Source organism: Corylus avellana, chromosome 10 (genome assembly GCF_965113065.1).
Source record: "Corylus avellana chromosome 10, dhCorAvel1.hap1.2, whole genome shotgun sequence".
Lineage (NCBI taxonomy): Eukaryota > Viridiplantae > Streptophyta > Magnoliopsida > Fagales > Betulaceae > Corylus > Corylus avellana.
In genome coordinates, this window is record NC_142499.1 from 1118749 (window position 1) to 1144790 (window position 26042).

Genomic DNA, 26042 nt, shown 5'->3' on the forward strand with positions numbered 1-26042 from the left:
CTCCTAGAGAGGTAATGGCTCTAGGTCCATTGAGTCTTGGGCTCCTTTGATGAGCTGGAGGTAGGTCTGTTTGAGCCATTTTTTATGTCGTGGGCTTTTAGGAGATTTTTAGGTACTACAGGAGTCCATCAATTCTATTAAATTCACATATGTTTTTGAAAAGTGCTAGAGAGTCAACCAAATGTACCCATAAAAATTTATAAACTGGCGTGACAAGGGTTTTTAAATTAAAAAAAATGCAATTCTCTCTCTCTTGTCTGCGACTCATAGTCTGCCATGTCAGTTTAAAATTTTTTTTGGGTTCATTTGTTTGACTCCCTAGCACTTCTCTATTTTTTAGAGTGTGATTTTTATATGCATTATTAGAAACTAGCACATAACCCACGATATGTGCAGGATTCTTGATTATAATTTAATTTTAAAATTTAAACGCATCTCCATCTTATTTTTCATGTGAAAAAATCTATCATGACTATTTTAACGAAAAGACATGCTAAATGTTAGACACTAGTACATTCTTGAACATGCACTTTTTTTTTCCGAAGTGTACTGAACATGTATTTAATGACACAATCACACACAAATGAAAACATAAGACCATGGAATTTAGTTTCATTTATATAAACTTAAAGATGGTAAAATCTTTGTTCCCCTTGGAGTAGTTTAAAATGAAAAGAAGTATAAAGAGAAAGAGAAATAATATATATATATATATATAAAAAAAAAAAAAAAATAGTAAGAATAAAACTTGGATTTTGATTATCAAATCATTAATAGACAATTAGTAATAATCTATCGTATTGTTGGTGGGATACCTATTATATTTCAATACAAATAAAACTCATATATTTATGAACATTCAAAATAAAATAAAATTATGAATACAAAATAAAACATGTTAAAATCTATGTTCCCATAGGTGTAGTTTAAAATTAAAAGTACAAAAGAAATACAATTGTATTCATTCTAATGAGACTTGAGCTCTATCTTATCTCTATTTTCAGGAAAAAAAAAAAAAAAAAAAAAAACCCCTCTGTAGGAGTAGAGAGTGACAAAGATAACTGGGAAGAAATTCATGGTATTGCTGGCTTAGGCCATTAGTATGATCACAATAACACAACTATCTAGATAGATAAATAAAACGTGCCTAATACAATATGAAGAATTTGGTGCGGTCACCAATATGATATAGAAGCATCTAAGCAACTAAACGCATGTATCTCTTTCCATTTTCTCATGCACAAGAAGACAGGAGAGAGACAGATCCTAAATCAACATCTGGTTGGCTGACTGTGCACGATCAATCAACCAATTCCAAGCACAGGAACCCTGCGGCGTGCTGATACTACTTCATTCATTTGTGCAATGTGGAGCAAGAGCTGGTTGATCTTCTGGTGGGAATTTTGAATCTTATGATTAGAACAAATATAAGTAGCGCAGAACAATTATATGAACATATTAAATATAATATGCTTCTCCTCTATCACAGAAGAAACAGCCTTATCCTTGCCAAAAAGAGTGGAAGTACTGTTACATGCTCGAGGACAAGACACTATCCGCATAGGGACATTAATCTTAGGATTTCCTACCATTACCAAGCAATCGACTTTCCTCTGTAGCCAAGGCAGCCGCTGCAAAGAATCCCCCCCCCTTAACTGAGGCAGAAGCCTAGAGCTGAGACGACAGCCTCTCGAGTTTTTTGCTCAAAAATTCGAAAAAACATTAAGACGGGACAAGCTCGAAAGGTGTGGCATGAGCAGAATTGTTCCATAGTTGATTCATATATTCCATCAAAAAATTCATCAAGTCTGACACAAGAAATCTAGAATCATATATACTCCAGGTATAACTCAGAAAATTAAGTCTAGCACTAATTTCGAAAGAACAAAAAAAATGACTTGCAGCATTACTCTACTCCAAAACAAAAATCACTAACAGACTACGGAACGTAAACAGATTTCCTGAAGGAACAAATAGATCTCTATCATGAAATCCAACGAACTGATCAGCCCAGTTGGATGTTGCAAATTCTGTAACCAAGAAGAATGTTCTACAACATCATGGATTCAACATTAACCCACAACAAGAAATCAGGCTAAACGCAACCAAGCAATCTATCTACCATGCATATCAAATGAGATAGTACAGAAATTGTTTCAAAGTAGAGGAACCAAGAAAAACATAGTGGCAGTTGGAAAACTGCCTCCTAACTCTAGAACCTCATGCCATTATCTTGGCAGACCTCACGTAGAGGCTATCCACGACCTTGCCAACATTAGAAATGGTTTCCAACGTCGCCGGGAATATTGCATCTGTCTTGGGATCATCAAAAATGACGAGGCATCCAGCACCCTGATCTAGAGTTCCTGCAAACTTCTTATCCAGAATCATCTGAGATAATTTCTTCTCCACATGATCAACAGGCAGTTCAATCAGCTCAGCAATATGAGCAATCTCAACCCTTGAGAAAGGTTCAATCAACCTGCAGAGATTCTGCTCCAACAAAGTGTCATACAGGGAAGACAGGTGCCTGTGCACAATAGGATCTTCCTCTAGCTGGGCCCTAAAATCCCTGAGGGCAGTCTCAAAAAGCTTCAAAGAGCGCTTGGAATAGGCATCGGCCACAGCTTTCATGGCATCCAGCTCGGGTCCCACATATTGCAATCCAGCTTTTGATGATATTATTCCCGCCACATCATCAGCCTGGTTTACCATTATCTTGCATAACAACATATACTTGAGGCTAAATACTGCTCGAGGATCTTCAAGAGCATTGAAAGCTTCAAAAGCTTCGAAGAAATAGCTATAAGCAGTTTTGTAGTCCTTTTCTTCTGCATGGAGGATTCCACTCTGCAAATCTATAGTACCCTGTTGAGCTGGGGGCACATATATAGCATTGGCAGCAGTTCTTGCAGCCGTCAGTGAAGCCTTAGCTTTAGGGAGATTCCTCAAAGAGAAATGGAGCTTACTCTCCAACAAGTCTATGTCCACAAGTAGAAGCTTGTCATCTAGCCTTCTCACTTCCTTTATCAAACCCGAAAGGAGAGTTAAAGCTTCTGAATACTCTTTGCTTTCCATCAAAAGAGCTGCAAGCCTTGCCTCCACCCTTTGCCGTAGGAAAGTTCGCTTTTCGGCACGAGTCCACTGCACCATTTCTTTGCAGAGGGAAATCTGGAGATCAGATGTGCCTGGTATTTTAGCTACTGCATCAATTATCCCACGAACAATTTTTGCAGTCTTTGCCTTGGGGATCAAGTTGAAAAAGGGCCTCAATTGGGTCAGAAGGTTTCGGAGATCCTCAGCTCGATTCTCTTGTCTTAGAAGATCCGAGAGATTTGTGATGGCCTGTTCCTTTATCCTAAGGGCTTCAGAAGAAGATGACGGGCTTTCAATTACACGATAAAGAATAGAGATGGATTCAGCAGGGGTTTTGGCTTCTAGAGCCTGAGCAATTGAATCAGTTGTTGCTGGGAGATATGAAGAAGACATAATTGATGGTTCAAAATAACCAAGTCCTGCAAAATGAAAATAATCCATCAACTTAATTTGGCATAAATAAAAATCGCCTTGGGCAGTTCACCAAATGAAAAAATAGTTCCCCTTTAGTATGCAGAAATTAGGTAGCCAAAGTGGTTTAAAGCTATTTTGGCAAACAGAACCAACCTCTATATCTATTAGGCTATGAGCCTCTTTATTCTCTATTGAGAGACAATAACAGTCTCAACATGGGAACTTAAGGGCAGTCATCAAAAAACCTATTTCATCCCTTAAGAATGATACCAAAATTATCAGGCAATTCACTAGTAGAACATAATAAGAAACACTTGGACATTTAACGGCATCAAATTTCAGTTTCTAAGTTGAAGAGTCTGTTTATAAGATTGCTTTATGAGCAGATGGTGGCTCCTAGCTGTTTACCTTTCATGGATGTTTTATATTGTCAAAATTCAGTAATCAGACGTCTTGTTCCCTTTTTTCTTATGTGTTTTTCTCTTGTATAATGCCAATATACTAGGCTACCTCCTTTTTCTCTTTAATTAAATTTCATTTAAAAAAAAAAAAATCTTAGGTCTCCCACCTAGGAGCACAACATCCAAGAGTTCTAAATCCTATTGACAGTTAAAAGTACAGCCTTTTTTTTTTTTTGTGGGGGGGGGGGGAGGGTGGGGGGTGGGGTCACAAAACAACGACAACAACAAATTTTTTTTTCCTTTTAATGAAGGATTCCAAAAAAAAATATCACATTAAAGCATTAACAAGAAAATTCTTTGCACCAAAATCGTTGTTTTTTGAGGAATGAAAACAATTCCAAAAAATCAAACCTCAAGTTGTGCATTATAACATGCGAAACTATAACTTTTATCGAATAGTTCATGCAAGGTAAAACCCTAGATCCAGACAAGACAAAGCACCTCAAATCTCGTCTAGAACAGAATACAAAAACCAATCTATACTAAAAAAGTAACCGATCTATAACGCAAAAACAAATGAATTAACCAACAACAATGATAAAAATATATCGGCGACGATGAGTGTTTTACCTCGGCGGAGGGATAGAAGTCACCGAGGGAGAGATGCGATTAAAAGTGTGATACACAAGGACATATATGTATTTATATATACGATATTTTTATTTTGGTCCTTTAAATTTGGTTTCCTAGTCTCCGTGGAGATGTACAGCTTAGCCATACTTGGCTTGGACGGCTTAAAGATTTAGATATGTTTTCTTGCCAAAAAAATATAAATGAACAAGAAAAATGGTTTACTCAACATAAATTTTCCAAAACACGTCCTAATTCTCTCCATCTACCAACAAATAGATTTTCTAACAATAAGCTATTCAATCCAATTTCGCATGTAGAGGAGAAATATACTGCATATTCTATATTCACACTTTACTGATCCACCATACATACAATTTCAGAAGCTAACAGAAAATCGCAACCCCCATCGTCGTAACAAGTTCGAAAATTGAAACCCAAATTCGAAATAATACAACCCTAGAGTAATCGATTTTTAATGGAAAAAAAGAAGAAGCTAAATTGCGAAGAAACTTGAAGCAAAACCCTAGAAATATAGATGCAAAACGATATTTATTAGAATGTTGATATTTATTAGGTGTAGTTTAAAATGAAAAGTATAAAAGAAATAAAAATAGCAATAAGAAAGCTTTAATTCTAATTATCAAAACATTAATAGATACACAAATACAAATAAGATTTCTAGAGAAACAAACAAAAAAATAATCAATTCACGATCGTGAAAAATTTATATACAGATACACAAAGATAAATCCAAGCAACGAAATTTTCGATTACATAGAAACCTTAGAGTAAGAACCTGTTTGGAATTGCGTTTGAGAAATAGAGCTTTTAAGTCAAAAAGAGCTTTTGGACAAAAGCTTTATTTTTAAGCTTTTGTCAAAAGTGAGTATATATCATTTTTAGACTTTTTGGACACTTAAAAGAGCTTTTAATTTTTTTACCAAACGAATATATTTTTTTTTAAACGGACTTTTTGAGTGTTAAAAGCACTTTTAGGCCCCTCAAACGCAATCTCAAACATACCCTAAATCAAATATAAAGCAAAACAAACAAAATCTTTTATCTTTTATGAGTACCTAATAAAACAAAATATTTCACTCAACGTTACAATCAAATAAACACACTATAATCTTCCATTAGCCCACTAAAAATCCAAACAATTTATTATCTTAATTTAGAAGTTTCAATTTTTATCAACGAACAAACATTCAAACAAAGTACAAATTGAATGTTTGTACTAAAAGTTGGATCCGAGGTAACAATGACAAGGGCCAATGACGGAAGCTCGGGACGGAGCCGTATGATGCGAAAGTTTCACTTACGGTTCTTAAGAAGGGAATGTTTATGATGCAGGAGAAAATTGACAAAACTATTATTTTAATTATGCATGTGTGTTTTAATTTTCCTCTTTAATAAGGACTAGGTTTTCCTTTTTCCATTAGGATTATATTTTCCTTTTTTAATAAGGATTGGAGTTTTCTTTTCCTATTAGGATTTGTTTTCCTTGTCCAATTAGGTTTACTTTTCCTTTTCCTTGTTAATTTAGGAGGTGCCTAGTCTATATAAAGGCATCTAGTCATTGTTATTTTTTAGAATTCAGTTTATATTATCAATTAAATTTAAGTCTTTCAGAGTTATTTCTTTGTTTGCTTATTTGGGGCACTTAAGGACTTTCTCTTTCCTATTTGTTATTTTATCTCTTCCTGAATTCCTTTTTCTATCTTCAATTCTTAGTTTCTGCTGCTATTATACACTATCAAAACAATCTTAGTTATGCTCGGCGTCAACTGGTATCAGAGCACCTAATCTTTTTTTAGTGTTAAAAGCACTTTTAGGCCCCTCAAACGCAATCTCGAACATGCCCTAAATCAAATATAGAGCAAAATAAACAAAATCTTTTTTCTTTTATGAGTACCTAATAAAACAAAATATTTCACTTAACATTACAATCAAATAAACACACTATAATCTTCCATTAGCTCAATAAAAATCCAAACAATTTATTATCTTAATTTAAAAGTTTCAATTTTTATCAACGAACAAACATTCAAACAAAGTACAAATTGATTGTTTGAACTAAAAGTTGGATCCGAGGTAACAACGACAAGGGCCAACGACGGAAGCTCGGGACGGAGCTGTATGATGCAAAAGTTTCACTTACGGTTCCTGAGAAGGGAGTATTTATTTATTGGAGCTTCGACCAACCACACTACAGGTTAATTCAGATAAGTGATGCATGTTTCAATTTCAACGGGTTTAACTTCAATTAATACGGACCCAAATCAAGTCTATAAAAAAAAAAATCAATTTAGTTTGTATGAAGGGCTCCATGATCTCGATGACTTCATATTTACTAAAACCCTAGTACTTTTTTTTTTCTTTTTTCTTTTTCCTTGGGGGGTGTTTGGTAAGGTAGAAACTAGAAAGCTTGAAGGCTCTACTTTTTCACTTTGTGAAAAGAGGTACGGGAATGTTTGGCGTGTGACTGACTGATGGATTCCACAAGACAAACAACAAGCCCCACCACTTTGTTGTCTCAGCATGTGGCCAAATCATACGGAGGAGATCGCGACAAAACTAAAGTTCCAGGCCACCGACACACATGTCCTGCCCTTTTTTGTCAAAGTATTAGATTTTCACTTCCCTTTGATAAGCAAAATAATTTCCTTTTGTATTTGCTTATTTGGGGGGCCAAAAAAAAAAAATATATATATATATATATATATATATAAAGGATATGTGTTTCTAATACAAATTGAATAACATCACTAATGAACATATGTTACTCTTATTTCACTCTTTGCCTCCCATCAATTGGTCGACGTCATTCCCAACCATAACACCGAAATTTTGTGGTTGTCGAGGTGGTTGCGACTACTCCGAATGGCTTCAAAGGTGGTCGCATCATTCCCAAGAGGTTCAGTTAGTATGACCAATAACTTTAAAGGGAGTGTTTACAGTTATTTTTGTTTAGGCTATAAGAGGTGAAAGTAAGATGAGAGTGTTTTCAAATTTTCTTTTTATCTTTTTCATATCACTTGTCATTGAAATGGTTATATTTTGTGATACTTCATTGTAGATGATTAGATGAACATGGCACGTTGAAGTTTTGCCTTGGAAATGATAAACCCATGCGGAAGGAGAAGATAATTTAACACCATCATGAAAAGAATATGAAAGCATATTCCATGTGATTTGATTTTTACATGTTTTAACTGTTTATTATATGTCAAGTAAGATTTCACATAGATCACACAAGGATACCATAGCAATCAATACTATGTCCATATATAGATGGCTTTTTGATTTGTACAATTGCAATACATACAAATGTGACCCACTATTAGAAGGCTATCAAATGGCAAGCTGAATCAAAAGCTTTAAATTCAAAGTCACACAGGCATTCACTTCTAGTCACAATACTTTGATTTCCAAAAGGCCAAAAACACCCTCTTGCTTGAATTTCCAATACCACCTAATCAGCATAATATCCAAATAAACCCAAAGTGTCAACTAGATCTTGCAAAAATGTCAGATTAAAATTACGTTATTCTAGGCAAAATTCTATCAAAACAAAGAACACCCAACAACGATAACATTCTTTACACACAGAATTGCAAGGACGAAATTTCCTAACTCGATGGAAGATTTGGCAGAAGACAGATGAGGGCAAAAACGTGAAAAAGGACAAGAAACCGAAACTTCAAGTTGAAGATTAAGATAGTCAAAAAAAAAAAATTTATGTTCTCCAATTAAAGACAAACTTCCCAGAACAGAACACCCCCAAAATTAAGACCTCAGATAGAGATCATACAAAAAGCCAGTATTCGGGTAAATCACATAGCGATCATACAAAAAGCAAGCAAATCAAAGGAAAGAAGATACCTGGAGGCTGGAGGTAGTGGTAGCCGTAGCGCCGCTGTGCCGCGAACCAAGAGAGACGGAGGTAAAGTTAGCGACTCGAACCAAGAGTGGGAGAGAGTCGAGAGACCGAAAGAGAGAGAGAGAGCGACAGATCGGAGGGATTGAACTGAGCAGTGAGGGATCCGGATGCCCTTCCATTAGTAAGAAATATTCTCATTTTCCTAATCGCAGCCGTTAGATGAATCTAACGGACCAAGAAATCCCAATATCAAAACCAAAAAATAAACACAACCACACTGAATTATATATCAAATTTGAATTAAGAAATTATTTATTTTTAAAACAAAATAAAATAACAAAAAATAAAATAAAAAAACAAAGGGGCTGTTCCGCTCATTTGGGAGTGGCACGCGGCTATCCCAAATTTGCTCTAAATCTGCTCGAAGTGGCCGCGTAGCCACTCCCATATTTGCTTGGAGTGGTTGCGCAGTCACCCCATGGCCTAGGGGTGGCCAGCCATTGATGGGGTGGCGCGCGGCCACCCCATATTTGCTGGGAGTGGCTGTGTGGCCATGTGCCACCCCCAGATGGGCGAAGCTGACTTTGCCCCTCTGTTTTTTTTTTAAAAAAAAATTAATTAATTAAATTTTTTTTTAATTCAAATTTTATATATAATTCAGTGTAGTTTTTTTTTTTTTTTTTTTTTTTTTGGGTTTTGGTTTTGGTTTTGATATCTTAGACCCTTAGATTCATCTAACGGTTGAGATTAAGAAAATGAGAATCTCATATTTCGTACTAAAGGGAGGGAATCCGGATCCGTGATAGTTTTTAGGGTGAGAGTGAGCGGCGCAAGTGATAGTTTTTAGTGTTAGTGATAGAGCTTAGTTGCTTAGGTTTACAGAGTATATATATGGGTCAACCCGCAAACCCCACAGGCTAGACACGATCCAATTTGTTTATGATTCGAACCCGTTTAGCCTCAACCCTAACCTTAAAATTACGTATTAGTGTCAAATTTGTAGGTCACATGCCCTAATTTAAACCATCATCACATGATCCCATAAATAATATTACAATAAAAATAAAACAGATAAGGGCGCAGCAGTTTACATGCACTTCATCTTCAATTAAGTTCATATATTATATATAGGGTCGTCTTTGGTTATCTTGCACAGTTGTTGCATCTACTACTGTACGTAAAACCTATTATAACCCTTTCCTCCAAATAGATTAATATTTCACATTGATTTACAAGCACGTCACCAAACTTTTAAAAAGTGGCACTTAATTCCCTTAAAATACCCTTTCATTACAAATTACACCCTCTTTTGATATTAAAATGGATGTAAAATACCTCAGGTGACTTGCACGTAGGAAATTATGACATAAATAGTCCAAATTAACCCTAAAATTTATTATTATTTTAAAAAAAAAGAAAGAAATCAAATGAAGAAAAATAAAAGAAAGCCGAAGGTATACGTGGGTGATAGAAGTTAGTAATTGCAGAATCACCTCCCAACTTGAGCCCTCAATTTGGTTACCTCCCAACCAGGGCATTCAATTTTGCAGACAACCCGTTTGAGCATAGGGGGCTGTTGCGACGAAGTGTCAAAGAGGATCAGGAATGAGACAACTGCCCCTTTGGAATTTGTAGACCAGTGGATGGAAACTTTGGGTGACCCATTGTTCTAGTTTTTCACAAACTGGGAGTCATGTAATGTGATTTTGGCATGCCAATGCTGATTCCAGCAAAATCAGGTCTGTTGATTTGTTTTGAGGGTTATTTTTAGTTTGAAAAGGTATTTTAATGTGACATCAAAATGAAAATTGTTTGTATTTTATGAATGTTTGTTAATATATTTATCTTGAGAACTTGAAACAAAGATATATACAAACAAACATGAGAAAAGTGGCCCCTTTTAAAAATGGTCATATCTTGCGATTTCAATATGGAATGGAAGACAATTTTAGTGCTAAAATTATATTTTATATAAAAAATTATAATTCTAATAGGTTAAACCGGTTGTTAATAGAAATTCATCAATTTAATTTGGGAAGCTCGTATATGTCGACCTAGGTGATGCTTCAAGTTAGCTAACAACCCCTCCTAGCGTTTGTCCAACAAGACGCGCGTGGAAAACTTTTGGCCAGAAGAATATCTTGTTTTACTTTGTAATATTGTTATATTATCTTTCTTTCCCTAATAGCATTCTAGTATCTACAGTTTCTGACCATCTGGTAACCGTTAGCAGATGATACAACTCACTTCATCTTCTTGGCCTTCGTCTGTATCTGAGGTTGTGTTCATAATCGTTCTCCAAGAGTCCAACCCAAAGAAATTGGTTATTATATTCGTATTAATTATTGCATTAGCAAAAAATGACCGATATAGACCTCCTAATTAAAATCAAAAGCCAAGGTGTCATGATTAAGCAGGAACAGGATCCTCTCCAGTCCATTATGGACCGGAGAATATCCAGTTCATGGTGAGGATTTCTCTTCATAAATTCTATGACTAAAAATGAAACACATATCTCACTAAAAAAAATAAAAAATAAAAAATTATTTTAAATTAAAAATAAATTAATAAAAAAAGAAGAAAAAAGAAGGGGGTGGCTGGCCACCCCCATTTTGGGGTAGGGGTGGCTTGAGCCACCCCCAATGGCCGGCCAGGGGGTGGCCGAACCACCCCCATGGCCCATGGGGGTGGCCGAGCCACCCCCATCTTGCAAAAGGGGGTGGCCGAACCACCCCCATAGGCCATGGGGGTGGTTCGGCCACCCCCTGGCCGGCCATTGGGGGTGGCCGGCGACCATAGCCACCTCCTTCTTTTTTTTTCTTTTTTTTATTAATTCATTTTTTAATTTTTTTTAATTTAAAATAATATTTTATTATTATTTTTTTTAGTGGGATATGTGTCCCATTTTTAGCCATAAGATTTATGAGGAGAAATCCTCACCATAAACTGGATATCTTAATATGGACCGGAGAGGATCTTGTTCTGATTAAGCAAGACTAAATAAATAATAAACAAAGTTGATGGTACCAATCACCATTGGATTGGGGCTTTAAATGTGCTGCCACTTGCCAATTGCCACTTGCCACATAAATTATAAAATCCCATGGAATTTACACGCATACGTCTCTACCCATTTGTCAATATTTAATTTATCAAGTCTACACCTTTTAATCGCCACTTGTCAGAATCTCCACCGTTACTGCCTGTATTTTCCTTAATAAGAAAATAAACGGAAACAATGATTTTCTTACCAGGACCTCGTCGGTGCTCCCCTGTCAGTGTCTCCTCCTCCTACTCCCAGGGATGATGGACCCATACCTCTCGCACAAACTCAAACATCCCCCCACGTCTTCTCCCCATTCCAATCAAATCATTAGTTAAATCCCAATCTAAACAAGCGAACCATTAGTTAAATCCCAATCTAGACAAGAGAAAGAGAAATGGGGCCACGACGCATTCACGGCCCTGAAACGAGGCTCAGCCACTGGCCTCCCTACTAGCACTATTACGACGACGCCAACAACCAGGGGCCGTACGACGGCGTCGCGTGGCAAGCAGATCAAGAGGACCTTCAACAACCTGAAGCTGACTAGCCTCTGCGGCTTCGTGACCATTCTCGTCCTCCGCGGCCACATCGGCATCGGCAACCTCAAAGCTAATACAAAAACCATAAGCTAATGCCTTAATATGAAACACTAAAATAAAACAATGTATAAATCAAAAAGGAAAACTTGTGAGTTATGCATCGCATTAAAATAACTACATGTGTCCAAACCTGCTTGTAAAAGAGGCAAGGGAGATGCTGCAGCAGTTCTCGGGGCTAATGGGAGGGAACCGTGTCGATCGCGGAGGAGACACGTACGTACAGAAGCAAATTTACGAATAAAATGGCATCCTCCTCCTTTTGGGCGGTATAAGCTGAACTGGGACGTGGCTTAGATTCAACGCATAAATTCATGGGCATCGGAGTGATCGTGAGAGATTATCGTGGTGTTGTGGTTGCAGCTCAAGGGAGGAGAGTGACGGGCTTCCCGGAACCGGTACATGCAGAGGCGATGGGAGCTGTAGTGGCAGCAGAACTTAGTCGGAATTTGGGACTGCCGGACGTCATACTGGAAGGGGATTCCTTTCTAGTGGTCCAAGAATACGAGCCCAAATTGGAGCCTTTACCGACAAATGATTGAGGATGCTCGAGGCATTTTGTTCACGAGATGGAGCTGGATGGTTAATCATGTTAGAAGATAAATAAATTCGGCAGCCCATATTCTAGCAAAGAATGCACTTTGGATGCCTCATGAGAAAGTATGGATGGAGGATTGCCCTCCATGTACTGTTTCTGTTATTACTTTAGATCTGGTTGCTCTTGATGGAGGATTGCCCTCCATGTATTGTTTCTGTTATTACTTTAGAGCTGGTTGCTCTTGATGGAGGATTGCCCTCCATGTATTGTTTCTGTTATTACTTTAGAGCTGGTTGCTCTTGATGGAGGATTGCCCTCCATATGAGATGATTTCTTCTTTTAAAAAAATAATAATAATAATAACTACATGTTTCTTTCTCTTTTTTCTTTCTTTGTTTTTTTTTAAAAAAATTATTATTTTTGTTTGTTATTAAAAATGTGAGACCTACAACTATTTTATAATTTCTTAATACATGTCAACAAGTGAATTGTAGATCAAGAAACCTAACAACACTCTTTTCTTCGGTATAACTGTTATGTTCTTAGGGTAGCTTAATCGGTTAGGGATTACGCTTTATGAAGCGAATGTTATTAGCTTGAATCTTTGTCATTAATTTCCCTTATCTTGTATAGACGTGTCAAAAAAAAAAAAAAAAAACTTGAATACTCTGCTCGATCCGTGGTAAAAGAACTATAACATATTGTTATATATTATAGTTTGTTTGTTTGTTTTTTTTTTCTTTTCAATTTTTCAAATTTAATTATAATTTTTTTTAAAAAAAAAAAGTGAAAAAAGTAAAATTAAATATGAACAGTTAAAAAACTATAATTTTTTTAGAGCAGCCAAATATTTCTTCATTAACAAATACTATATGACACCTCATTTTGTAAAAAATATGTTATAAATTTTGTAGTGCAGAACTCTAAATTGAATATTTTAAATCAAAGCTATTTTGGTCACACAATTAATGGAATCAACTTTAAATACATTTAAATAATCTGCACCATGAAAAAAAATTAAAAAAATCTAAAGGCGTGAGGCTCTAAGTATAGTATAATCAATGGTACACCGAAGGTCAAATAAATACTCAACTATTTCCTGAGAACAGAAATTAATGCGGCCATTTGTATGATAAATTATGCTTATGAGTTATCACACCTTATCGTGGCCGAAAAAAAAATACCATTAGATTATGGTTGATTAAATATGTATGTTGATTAAAGATTAGGTACCAAATATGTATCTTGATTAAAAACAAGATAAAACTTCTTCACATTTTATTATGGTGTATTGATCCATCCATAAATTTGAACAAATTACAATGATTATAGTAAACGAAAACAAAGAAGAAGTAATGTCTTCAAGGAGTAGCTCAATTGGCTCAAGACTACGTATTTGTTAATCTGTTCCAATATTATATCACTCATAATTAACAATTTGGGCTGAATTTTGATGGTATTATATCATCTTTAAAAAAAAAAATTAAATTAAATAGTTAAGATTTTGTTTTATGTTTATTATTTTTAAAATACGAAAGATTGAAAGAATATATAAAATGATAAATATTAATATGAAAAAAATCTTAATTATTTAATTTATAAATAATGGTTAATTAAAAATAAAAAAATATGCATAATAAAATACCTAAACGTTTTACCGGATGTGATTATGGTCCCGAAAATTTGAGATGCAGAAAGCAATCCCAAACGAGAAAAGCCCAAAGCAGTGTGTGAACGAAATACCGGGGTTTCGGCACGCACCGAAAACGAAAAGCGTCAATATAATTACTTAATTAGTATTATTTGTAAAAAAAAAGCAAAAGAATATTAGTATATTACCATTACGCCACTGAATAAAAGCACACCGCTTCCATTTCTCTCTCCGACAATCGAATTTTAGAGAGAGAAACACCAAAATTCTAGAGAGAGAAACCCCAAACCCCTTTCCTTCCTCATCAAAAATGGTGGATGCTAGGGTTTCTAGGATATTGTGAGCATCGGAATCCGCGACATCTTGATGGAAATGCCGGCGAGAAGATCGAACTACTCACTCCTGAGCCAAGTACCCGACGACCAGTTCGCCGGAGCTCCGACGACGTCGTTCTACGAGTCGTTGTCGGGAGAGGGAAAGAGCAACAATAATAAGGGGAAGGCGGAGAGAGGTTTCGATTGGGACGCGATCGGTGATCACAGGGGCAATCGGATCGGGAACCCGTACTCGTCGTCGATCGGGCTGCAGAGGCAATCGAGCGGAAGCAGCTTCGGCGAAAGCTCGCTCTCCGGGGATTACTACGCGCCAACGCCGTTGACGGCGGCGGCGACCGAGATCGACGGCCTGGGATACATGCACGATGATGTGTCGTTCAGAGTCGGCGGCGGCGGTGAATTGAGGGCTAAGGCTGTGGGAACCACCGCAGGAGGGTCGTCGTCCGAGAAGAGCTGGGCGCAGCAGACGGAGGAGAGCTACCAGTTGCAGCTGGCTCTGGCGCTGAGGCTTTCGTCGGAGGCGGCCTGTGTTGATGACCCGAATTTCTTGGATCCTAACCCCGATGAATCGGGGTCGCGGTCAGGCTTGGCCGAGGCATTGTCACATCGTTTCTGGGTACGGTTTATTGTGAATTCTGTTTTCCTCAGCTATAATTTATGTTTCTCTCAGCTGTAAAAGAAAATCTGCTTTGGTTTGTTTTCGTTTTGGTTTCTAGAGTTACCGGACTGAATTATTAGCAAGATTATGGAAACGCTGTGGAGTATGCAATTTTTGGTGGAATAGCTAGTCTGATGTCTTAATTTTGAGAGTGGGCATATTGGTTTTGTTGATGGTTTGTCATCAATGGTTGAATATCCGTAATCATGAGCTAAATCTTAAATGCTTTCTCCAAATCCTGGCCAGGGTTTTTTCACCAAAACTAGTTCTTTGTGTTGTTAATTTCGACCTAGTTGGATATAAGATGTTATGTTGTGAGAAATCATTATCGAGGTCTGTTGGTGAGAGAATTGGAATAGGAAGGAAAATGTTGGAATATGGAAATCAAGAGCAAGATGGGAGGAATTATTAGAAGTGTTTTTTTGACAGCTCGTGAGAGGGAAACTGTACAGTATAAGTGGAATGTAGTCGTAGTGACAGTAGAAAGGCCACACAATGATTAGGTTATGATTTGATTAAATCTTATCTTAATTTAATAAGACTGGTTATTACTTATATAAAAAAAAAGAATGATTGGTTAATGAAGCTATAAAGATTGTGATAATTTACATTTTAATTGACAATGAGACCTTGGATAGCACTGATGTATTCAGTTTAATCCTAGCAATGGCAATCTAGGGCTTCTTCTGGGAAAGAAAGCAAGCTTAATGGAGGGAAAGGAACATTAGAACCTTTTAATGGTGTTGAGCTTTCCACACTTCAGTTGTAAAGATTGTGATAATTTACATTTTGTTTGGAAATGAGAGCTCGGATAGCACTGAATATAAAAGTTGAATCCAAGCAATGGTGATCTAATTTCTTTCCTACGAGAAAGAAAGCAAGTTTAATAGAGGGAGAGGAACGATAGGACCTTTAATGGTGTTGAGCTTTCCACGCTTCAGCTTAAATCCTTAGTCTTGATATTATTGTATGAGTGGACAACTGCTTTTGGCTCCTTGCAGTTTTCTTATAGACCAGCTGAATTTTGAATGTATCCTTTAGGTGGGCGTTTTGTGTATGTCCTGTAAACTTAAGGTCTCATTTATTTTTTCTGACAAAATTTCATTATTACTTATACAAAAAGGAATTGAAATAGAGCACCATAAATCATAGGAATGTGGTTGTAGGAGTGAAATACAAGAGCCATGTTTTAAATGACACCTGCTCTTCACTTAACTTGTAAGTGAACAGGAGTTATTCTATTGTAAATTCATATGTAGCAATCAACATCAACAACCATATGACGCTATTTTTCTTTGTTTTATAAATTTTGAGGCCTGAATGTGATGGTCATTGTGTTTGGAGAAGTCAGAAAACATTAATATGGATGTTATATGTTTATCTTAAGGACTTGGTAGGTTTTCTGTAGCGTAAATAACAGAAAGGAGCTTATAACTATATTAAACAAAGAAATTCTGGGATGGGGTGGAGGGTTTAGCGAAGTGAATTATCCTAGTTGCTAGAGTGTCTTTTCAATTCCTCAGTTTAGAACTAGAACCCTTCTACTTATGTAGGAGTTAAATTTTCTTACTCTGATTATATACTTTAGATAAAACCTCACATTGATAGCTGGACAATTGTTAGCAAGTGAGAAATGGAAGAGTTACTTAAGTTTAAAGTGTGACTCAGGTTCAGAAATGCCCCTTCAGTAGTTGGGGAGTTGGTATTAATATAATGGTATAAATATTTTTTTTTGATTGGTAAGTTACACATGCATCTAGTAGGTACTGAATCCACAGCCCCGCCTTCCACGTCGTCTTACATGCATGACGCTCACCTTCCATCTTGTTTTACAATGGGAGGAAGTACCATCTGAACGAGAACTCATTGGCAAAAACTAATAATGGTGTAGGTATTGTCAGAATATGTGAAATGAGCCTTATAAATCTATTTGGTTTAGTTTCATTTTCTTTTCCTTTGATTTATCTGCTACCAAATGGAGGTAAGAATATAGAGACAATATTATTTTAGTGAATTACATGTTATGTTTTGTGGACATATGACATCTATGTATGTGACATTTGAATATCTTCTTTATTATTCTAACCTGCGTCCAGGTGAATGGCTGCCTGTCATACTTTGACAAAATTCCTGATGGGTTTTATCTGATTCATGGGATGAATCCATATGTATGGTCTGTTTGCACTGAGCTTCAAGAAAATGGTCGTATTCCATCAATTGAATTGCTAAGGTCTGTTGATCCAACCACTGAATCTTCAATTGAAGTGGTTTTGATTGACCGACGTAGTGATCCAAGCTTAAAGGAATTCCAAAATAGGGTCCTCAACATTTCTAATAGTTGCATAACCACAAAAGAGGTTGTTGATCAGCTTGCAAAGCTTGTCTGCAACCGAATGGGGTGAGTTGTCTACACCATACCTTCTATTTGCAATTTCCCAGAAGAAATCTGTTCTTAACATACTTTTATAACCAAATTTTTATTGCTATCACAAGGGGTTCAGCTTCCACGGGAGAAGATGACTTTGTTCCCATCTGGAGAGAGTGCAGTGATGATCTAAAAGATTGTTTAGGATCTGTGGTCATTCCAATAGGTAGCCTATCTGTTGGCCTCTGCAGACATCGTGCTATATTGTTTAAAGTAAGGTTCCTATCTAAATGATTTATTCAATTTGCTTCACTAAAAAAGTTTTAAGTGCTTTTATTGTTGGAGCTATGTATCTTTGATTTAAGGCTGCGATTGTTTTGTTGTTAAAACTTTTTCTAGAAAACATTTTCCCCATTTTTTGGTGTTTGGTGTGGATGGAAAATATTGGTAGGCATAATCATTTTCTGAAGCTTGTTTCCCACTCTCTTCCCTACCACCCTCTCCCCGAACCAAAGCATCACCCACCCTTGTAGAGGATCACAATTGCTCCTCGCCTAGCACTACCCCCATCCTCCTTTTGGTCATCATTCCCCCTACCCCGTCCCAACCTTCCTCCCATATGACGACCATTGCCCCTTACAATAGCCTCTGTCCTCCCTGCGTTGTAGCACTGCTCTCCCCCCCCCCCCAAACACCGTTTCAGGGTAGAAAAACAACAAAAAAACGTTTTCGATATTATTTTCTGGGTCTCAACCAAACAATGGAAAATCAATAATATTTCCTGAAAATGTTTTTGACTAAAAACATTTTCTCTCGTAAATCATTTTATATCAAAACAAACTCAACCCAAGTTGAAATATTCTGTTCTTCCTTCTGGTGAAACTGTGTAACTCTAGTGACTTTTGGGATCTTTTGTGTTTTTATTATTACTGAGGAATGAAATATGATTTCTGTAGGTGCTAGCTGACACAATCAATCTACCATGTCGAATAGCCAAGGGCTGTAAATACTGCACAAGAGATGATGCTTCCTCTTGTCTTGTCCGGTTTGGGCTTGACAGGTATGCTTTGTCAGTAAGCGTGGTATCTATCATTGTGCTAAAGAAGTAATGCAATTTTCAACTGAGTTCCCTGGGTGTAAATTCTAAGTTATGCAACTCCATGGGGACAGTAAGTCATCAAGAATTTCTTCCTTGTACAAAGCAAGTCGTTCCTGTGTGTAACATTTGTGTTTCACTAATAAAAATGATACGGGTGGAAGATAAATCTGATCAATTTATAAGTTCTATTAAAGAATACTTTTTTATAACATTTTTTGAGTTTAGTATTACTTGCTTTTTCAGTCATGAAGTATTAAGTTTGAATTTCTGCTGAGGATATCTGTGATCTGGGTTTTGAAATTATTTAAAGGTGCTATTGTCCAGACACTATTCCTGCATTGATTTTAATATTTGTATCTTGTGTGTATGTACATATACTTATTATATAAAAATATTGATAATATTCTTTATATGTATAGATATGTTGTGTGTCTTTATCATCTCCTTCACACATATATAAACCACTGTTCAGTATCATCTTATTGGCAGAGACACCTCATGAGGTATATCTTGTATATTTCAGGGAATATCTTGTTGATTTGATTGGGAAGCCAGGTTACTTATGCGAGCCTGATTCCTTGCTCAATGGTCCTTCTTCCATCTCAATTTCTTCACCATTGCGCTTTCCAAGACTTAAACCAGTTGAACCTACCATTGATTTCAGGTCACTGGCCAAGCAGTATTTCTTGGATTGCCAATCACTTAATCTCGTATTTGATGATGCTTCTGCAGGTGAGTGTTTGATTCTCAAAGTAACAATATTAAATATATATTCGTATAATAACTGCTTGTGTTTGGGTTTGGAACTTATTATTATAATTTTTTTTCCTATAATGATATGCTAAACTTAACAGTGTTGTGGCAGTTCAAATCTGCTTTATTGTGTATATTTTTTTGGCCTTTTGATCTATCTGTAGTAAGCTGAGTGTATATAAAAGAATTCTCTAATGGCAATTTTTTATGCTCACATGGTAGTAAGAATTGAACAATTGATGGGTAGCTTTTATGTAGTATTCTTAAACTTGTTATCCATCTTTTCCACTCAACCTTTCACCATGCTTCTAAACAAGTGTGCATTAGAGGCACAAAAGGTACAATAGGACAATCTACTGTATTAAGGTGATTTTTGGTGGTTGTCGTTGGGTTCTTGGCCTTTAGATGGAATCAATAATTAGTTAGTTGGGTCCAATTAGACAATTCTAGATTTGGACTCTTTACTGGCAATATGTGACATGCCATATTTAAGGCACATGTGGAACAACTCCATACGGTATCATGTGCTTACATTCAGAGCTTCTATTTACATGTATATAATTTATATTCAGTTGGTGGTTTGTCTATATATTTTATTCTTTTCTTTTTGTGCCGTTGTTATGGCAAATCAACTTCATTTTGGTTTTATGTCTGAAAAGTAAAGGGAGACATGAAGTGCCTAATGAACTTACCAATACTTGATGGGATGGGTATTCTGTTGCCGGGGCCGTTTTTATGTATGATGAGGAATTGATGGAAACTTTGCAGGGTTCTGGTATAAGTGTGCTGATATTCAATCCTGAAGACATCTTACAGAGGCACTGATATTGGATAGCTTATGAACCCAATTTGATGGTGTTGAGGGAACTCAAATTTGAGCTCCAGGTTTTGGTAATTAGAGAGCATGTGTATAGCATATTAAATATATATTAATAAATCCAAGGGAAAATAGTTTGTAGCATCTTTGTAATGATTCATAATACTTGATTAACCTATTGTCCATTTTTCGTTTATAAGTAGTTTTGCCTTTCAAAGATAATTTTGGTTTTCACTGTATTGATTATAATAACTTATGGAAATATTTGTTCAACCTTCTTGAATTTAACTTCTGAAAGTGAATGTAAATGAGCCAAGACATCAACTTATATCTCAATCGCTTTGGACTGTCCTGAGCTATGCCTAATAGCGTGGTGGATTTGTTCACCTGTGGGTGGTTGGGGGGGGTTCCTCTTTGCCTTATGTGGAGCATGTGAAGGAAAGGAAACGATAAGAACTTCGATAACCTGGAGAGGACTTTAGAGGAGCTCAAGTCCCTTTTCTTCTTTTGTCTCTTTACTTGGACAATTGCTTGTTTAGCTCCCTAAATAATTAGCTTTTCTGACTTTCTTGTTCTGTTTTCTCTTTCTAGTTAGGCGTCCTCTTGTATATTTTCTGTGTACTAGGTTGCGCCCCTTTGCGCTTTTTGATATATGCAACATTATTTATATATAAAAAAAAATCTTGCCTCTTTTACCATAGAAGGACAAGTGAAAAAGATGTATGTGTAGGTGCGGACCACTTGCATATATATATATATATATATATATATATATATATATATATAAAATATTTTACTTTTAGACTCAGATAGCGTCTTCAACTGTGAAACAAGGATTTCATTTATCCAGTTAAGGCATCTGTTAAGTTTTATTTATCTGTTATGCTTTCTAAATATGACTTTGACAATGACTGTATTGTAGTTAAGTTTACATTATTGCCCTTGTATTTTGGTTTTGATCTAGTCGAATGATGCCAATTCACAACCAATTGTCTTTTATCATCAGTTATTGGTGAAGATCATGGGGTTTCCATGCATCCTAAGCAGTATGACAGGAAGTACACAGATAGAAATGACAATATGCTGCTTTCAAGTGATGAAGATGAAACTTCTCGCATACCTCTGCACCCAAAATTTGCTCAGCCAAGTGCCCAGAATCAAGACTCTGAACTGTTCAAATCGTGTAATCCTTCTCAGAATATTGCAGACTCAACCATCATGGTCAAAGATACAGCCCCTCTTAAACATATCCTACCTATTGGACGTAGAGACATTCAGCCACTTTTCGCAATATCTAATCCAAGGTTGGATACTGTTAAGGATCCAAGGTTCACTGAGGGAGGTCAGCTGGTTCCCAGTAAACCAAATAAAGAGCCTTCTCTTGATATAGACGACATCCCATGGAGTGATCTTGTTCTAAAAGAGAGAATTGGAGCAGGTATTTTTCTGACCTCACGTTTAGACAACCTATTTTTGATAAGTAGGTTTATACAAGCCTGAGTGTGAACAAGATAATTCTCTAACAGTAGAGAGAGAGAGAGGCCAGATAACCCTCATGCATGAAATTCTGTTCATTGCAATAATTGTTCACAAGAGAATACTTCTGAATCAATTTGGTTTTCAGGTTCATTTGGAACTGTTCATCGTGCTGATTGGAATGGCTCGGTAAGCAACTTATCCTTTAACACTAATTTTTGCTATATAAAATCTGGAGAAGCGAAACTGCTGTTTAGATGAAGTACAGATATTATCAAGGCTTATTTCTGTCCAAGTACATCAATCTGTGTTTGCAAATCAAATGTTTAATTTATAGGTCGTATGGGCTTTAGAGGTTAGGTTGAGGATCAAAATATTACTTTTGATGAGGGGCCCAATTACTTCTGGATGTGTGCAAAGCTATTCAATGGAGTACGAAGAACTGTGAAAAATCTAGGATTTGTATGTTACTAATGGATATTAATTGAGGTGGACAATACTTATTAAAAAATTAATAATGAGGTGAAGAACATTATAATTTATAATGTTGTCACTGGCTATACCTCCGTTATGCTGATAATATACAATAACAAGTTGTCACTAGCTTAAGTACGGTAATATGCAAGGCGATAATCTGCAGTATGTCAAATGGATGCTGCTAATTATACATTTATAAAAGTTATGCCTGCATTGTAGCATGATGTAGCATATGGAGAATAAACGTGCGGTTCTGAATTCCGGAGCTGTTGCTGTTTTTTTTTTTTTAATGTTTAAAATAATTGGCCCTAAGAGGAGGGGGAAGGAAAATTTGAACTAGTGACATTCGTTTCATGAGGTTTGGTCCCCAGTCGAGCTACCCCTTGGGGTTAAATTCTGGAGCTGTTAACAATATTTTATCTTGCTCATAAAAAGCCAATGTTATTATGTGCTGGATATGCATCTACTGTTGCTGGAGGCACATGCTGCTTCTGCTTTGGTTTGAGAATGAAGATTGTGTCTTATCTTGCATCTCAAACGCCCTGTTTCAGTTTTTTTCATGTTTCCGGGTTTTTAACTTTTGACATAGAAGCCCCTTTCAATTTGTTTTGTTGAAGCTTAATTATAATGTAATGTTTAAGTTGTGATCCATTTTGTATTGCATTAAATTCTACATCCAGGATGTTGCTGTGAAGATTCTCATGGAGCAAGACTTTCATGCTGAACGACACAGAGAATTTTTGAGGGAGGTATGTACTCTTAGAATTTGAAACAAATTTTGCTCTACTATTTGAGAAAGTTATGGATTTGTACCCTTCATTTAAGATGTGGTTTCACTTTTGTTTGTTAGGTTGCAATAATGAAACGCCTACGGCATCCAAATATTGTTCTCTTTATGGGTGCGGTCACTCAGCCCCCAAACTTATCCATAGTCACAGAATATTTATCAAGGTTTAGTAGTGTTTTCTTTAAGCATGCTACCCCCCGCCCCCAATACTTTATCTCGCAGCCCTGTTCAAAAAAGAAAAAGAAAAAAGAGAACAAAAGAGGCTACTGAAAGTTCATATCTGCTTAAAAGGTTTAGATTGTTTAATGATTTGAAGTATTGTCTTTAAAGTGCAGAGGTAGCTTGTATAGACTCTTGCACAAGCCTGGCGCTAGAGAGATGTTGGATGAGAGGCGTCGGTTGAATATGGCTTATGATGTGGTATGAATTCAAAGGCTTGCATTTGCTGTTGCAAATTTTGTTTATTCTTCAGTTTTTTCATGAGGATCATGATCATCATCGTTGTTGTATCATTACATCTCAACGGTATCGCTATTGTTCTGGGCTAAATAATATATCTTTGTTTAATTCTACTTATCAAAAAAAATATATATCTTTGTTTAATACAGGCAAAGGGAATGAATTATCTCCATAAACGCAATCCTCCAGTTGTTCATCGTGATTTAAAATCTCCAAATCTTCTGGTTGACAAAAAATATACAGTAAAGGTAGGAGTGAGAAGTTTTCAAGCTTACCAAATATATTGCTTAATACTTGTCTTCATGTTAATATTAATCAGCTAGGTAATTTGCTGCTGTGTTTTCCTTTGGCTCGTATAAAATTATTTTTGTGTTGAAATGATCCTGTACTAAGCAGCAAATGTTTACGTCTTTGAATGGGAAACAGTATATTCTGGACCATATGTCCTGTTATCTGCTCAGACCTGTTTTAGAGTTTGTTGTTATAGCCCGAGTTTGTAGTGAAGTTATTGTTTTTTATGTTTGGTGATTGCTTCCACTTTTTCCCCAAATTTGTTGTGTGGTCTGTTCATTTAGGTTTGTGATTTTGGTCTTTCCCGACTAAAGGCAAGCACGTTTCTGTCATCAAAGTCAGCCGCTGGTACTGTAAGTTCTGTTGAACTTGATAACATACTTTAGTTGGTTATTATTACAAGGCGGATGGGCCACATTATGTAATATTATAATGTAACTTTTTCTATGTTGCTAGCCTGAGTGGATGGCCCCAGAAGTTCTTCGTGATGAGCCATCAAATGAAAAGTCCGATGTTTACAGCTTTGGTGTAATCTTGTGGGAGCTTGCAACATTGCAACAGCCATGGAGTAATTTAAATCCAGCACAGGTTTGTCATATGTAGCTATATTTGACAAGTACGAGCATGCAAAGTGAATGTATGGATGTATTATTGTGTTGAAATTTTGCTTCTGTCACTTGGAAGGGACTTGGGGAAAATCCTTTACCAACTGATGATTGGTAAATTGTTGAGCCAGAGAGCACAATTTTTGGTCTCGGCTGGTTCAAGTCATATAAGAATGGTAATTGGTTGGAGCATTTGGTAAACAGTATGTTAAAATCAAATTAATTATCTTAGCAGCATTAAGAAGTGTATCAAGTATGTGACTTGATGAAGACATCAAGCATTGGAACTCTGCACATATATTAAGCTCTAGGTTCCATACTTCCAAGTTAAATATGTCTATAAAGCTGACCAATTTGCCCATAAACTTGATATTAAGTAGGTTGGCTGTGATACTCTGCCCCGGGGTGAGATTGTTACAAAGGTTAAATATTTTTTTTTATCAAATAAGAGCGTAATGGGTTTACTGATCATACAATGTAACTCAATATTACCTCTTTCATTTTTTCTACTTCAATGTTTGTAATCTGCACTCACGTGCTAAGACATTTGCCTGAGCTCATTTATTTGATTAGGCAGCTTAAATGTGTACTGTCTTATAGGTTGTGGCAGCTGTTGGCTTTAAGGGAAAAAGGCTTGAGATTCCACTCGATTTGAATCCTCAAGTGGCTTCGATAATTGAGGCTTGCTGGGCCAAGTGAGCTTAGCAATTTAATTCCTATATGCATAGTGCAATAAATTTCCTTGAATACTTTTTTATTTATTTATTAATAAATGGTTTTGCAGCGAGCCCTGGAAACGTCCTTCATTTTCCAGTGTCATGGAATCTTTGAGGCCATTGATTAAACCTTCCACACCTCAACCAGGTCGTGCAGACATGATGTTGATTACCTGAAGGGGTGGAAGACATGATTGGTCTTATTCATGCACATAATACATCATTCTTATGAGATTTGATGTCAGCCAGGAATACGAGCTGTTCAGATAGTCTCAGGTGTGCCTAAAACTTTAGCTTCTGATTTACCAATATTTAGTGGTGCCCAAATCCTAGAGCTCCTTGTTGGCTGTAGCAGAGATACTATTGGGTCTTGTTGTAGGGAAGAAAGTAGGAAAGCCTTGGAATCTTAGGCAGCTACACAATTTCAACTTGCTATGAGATTCCAAGTCTGCATTTCCTTCTACCTATAAAGATCTTGGCAATTAAAGAAGTGGAATGGTTGCATGTGCATGTCTTTCAATCTCCACGTGATTTATGGAGTTTGGAATATAAGGGGTCTCAATGACCCAATGGAGCAAAGATTTGTCCCTGGTTGTCCCTTTATTTTTTTTTTGGTTTTGGTCTATGCTTAATTTGCATTGTTCAAATTCCTAATGATTGTGTTGGTGTGTGTGATTGTTTGCAGGATAACTGTTGTACATGTCTCTTCTAATTGGTAATTGAGAACCCTGATTTTTTTCTCGAAGCAAGGAACTGCCTTCCTGCATAATATTGTTTGGTAGGTCATTCTGTTGTGCCATAATGGAAAATTGTACAATAACTTTCACGATTTTGTATGTAAAGAATTAGAATTAGTTAATGGGAAGCAACTTTGCAGCATTGTACACTGAACAGTCCTCACATGTATTTACTTGTACCAATTGTGAAATGTAGTCAATTCGTTCGA

General features: G+C 36.4%; 2 protein-coding genes across 3 annotated transcripts; one reads left to right on the forward strand and one right to left on the reverse strand.

The window, feature by feature from the left end:
* Positions 1-1987: 1987 nt before the first annotated feature.
* Positions 1988-8597, reverse strand: LOC132192173 (26S proteasome non-ATPase regulatory subunit 11 homolog). The gene is made up of 2 exons (XM_059607425.2): positions 8430-8597; positions 1988-3515 (listed from the first exon to the last, which is right to left on the reverse strand). The coding sequence occupies exon 2, from the start codon at positions 3487-3489 to the stop codon at positions 2221-2223; it is 1269 nt and encodes a 422-aa protein (XP_059463408.1). The 5' UTR covers positions 3490-3515; positions 8430-8597; the 3' UTR covers positions 1988-2220.
* Positions 8598-14461: 5864 nt separating this feature from the next.
* On the forward strand, positions 14462-26042 carry CTR1 (Protein kinase superfamily protein). Of its 2 annotated transcripts, XM_059606453.2 has the most exons (16): positions 14464-15209; positions 17348-17649; positions 17745-17889; positions 18573-18676; positions 19239-19447; positions 21292-21723; positions 21910-21950; positions 22919-22987; positions 23089-23189; positions 23361-23445; positions 23634-23732; positions 24060-24128; positions 24232-24363; positions 24981-25075; positions 25165-25372; positions 25782-26042. In XM_059606453.2, exons 1-15 carry the CDS (start codon positions 14625-14627, stop codon positions 25271-25273), a joined length of 2577 nt encoding a protein of 858 aa, XP_059462436.1. In that variant the 5' UTR covers positions 14464-14624; the 3' UTR covers positions 25274-25372; positions 25782-26042. The 2 variants fall into 2 exon arrangements, with proteins under 2 accessions (XP_059462437.1, XP_059462436.1); XM_059606454.2 differs by lacking the exons at positions 24981-25075; positions 25165-25372; positions 25782-26042 and having other exon boundaries at positions 14462-15209; positions 24060-24123; positions 24232-24263.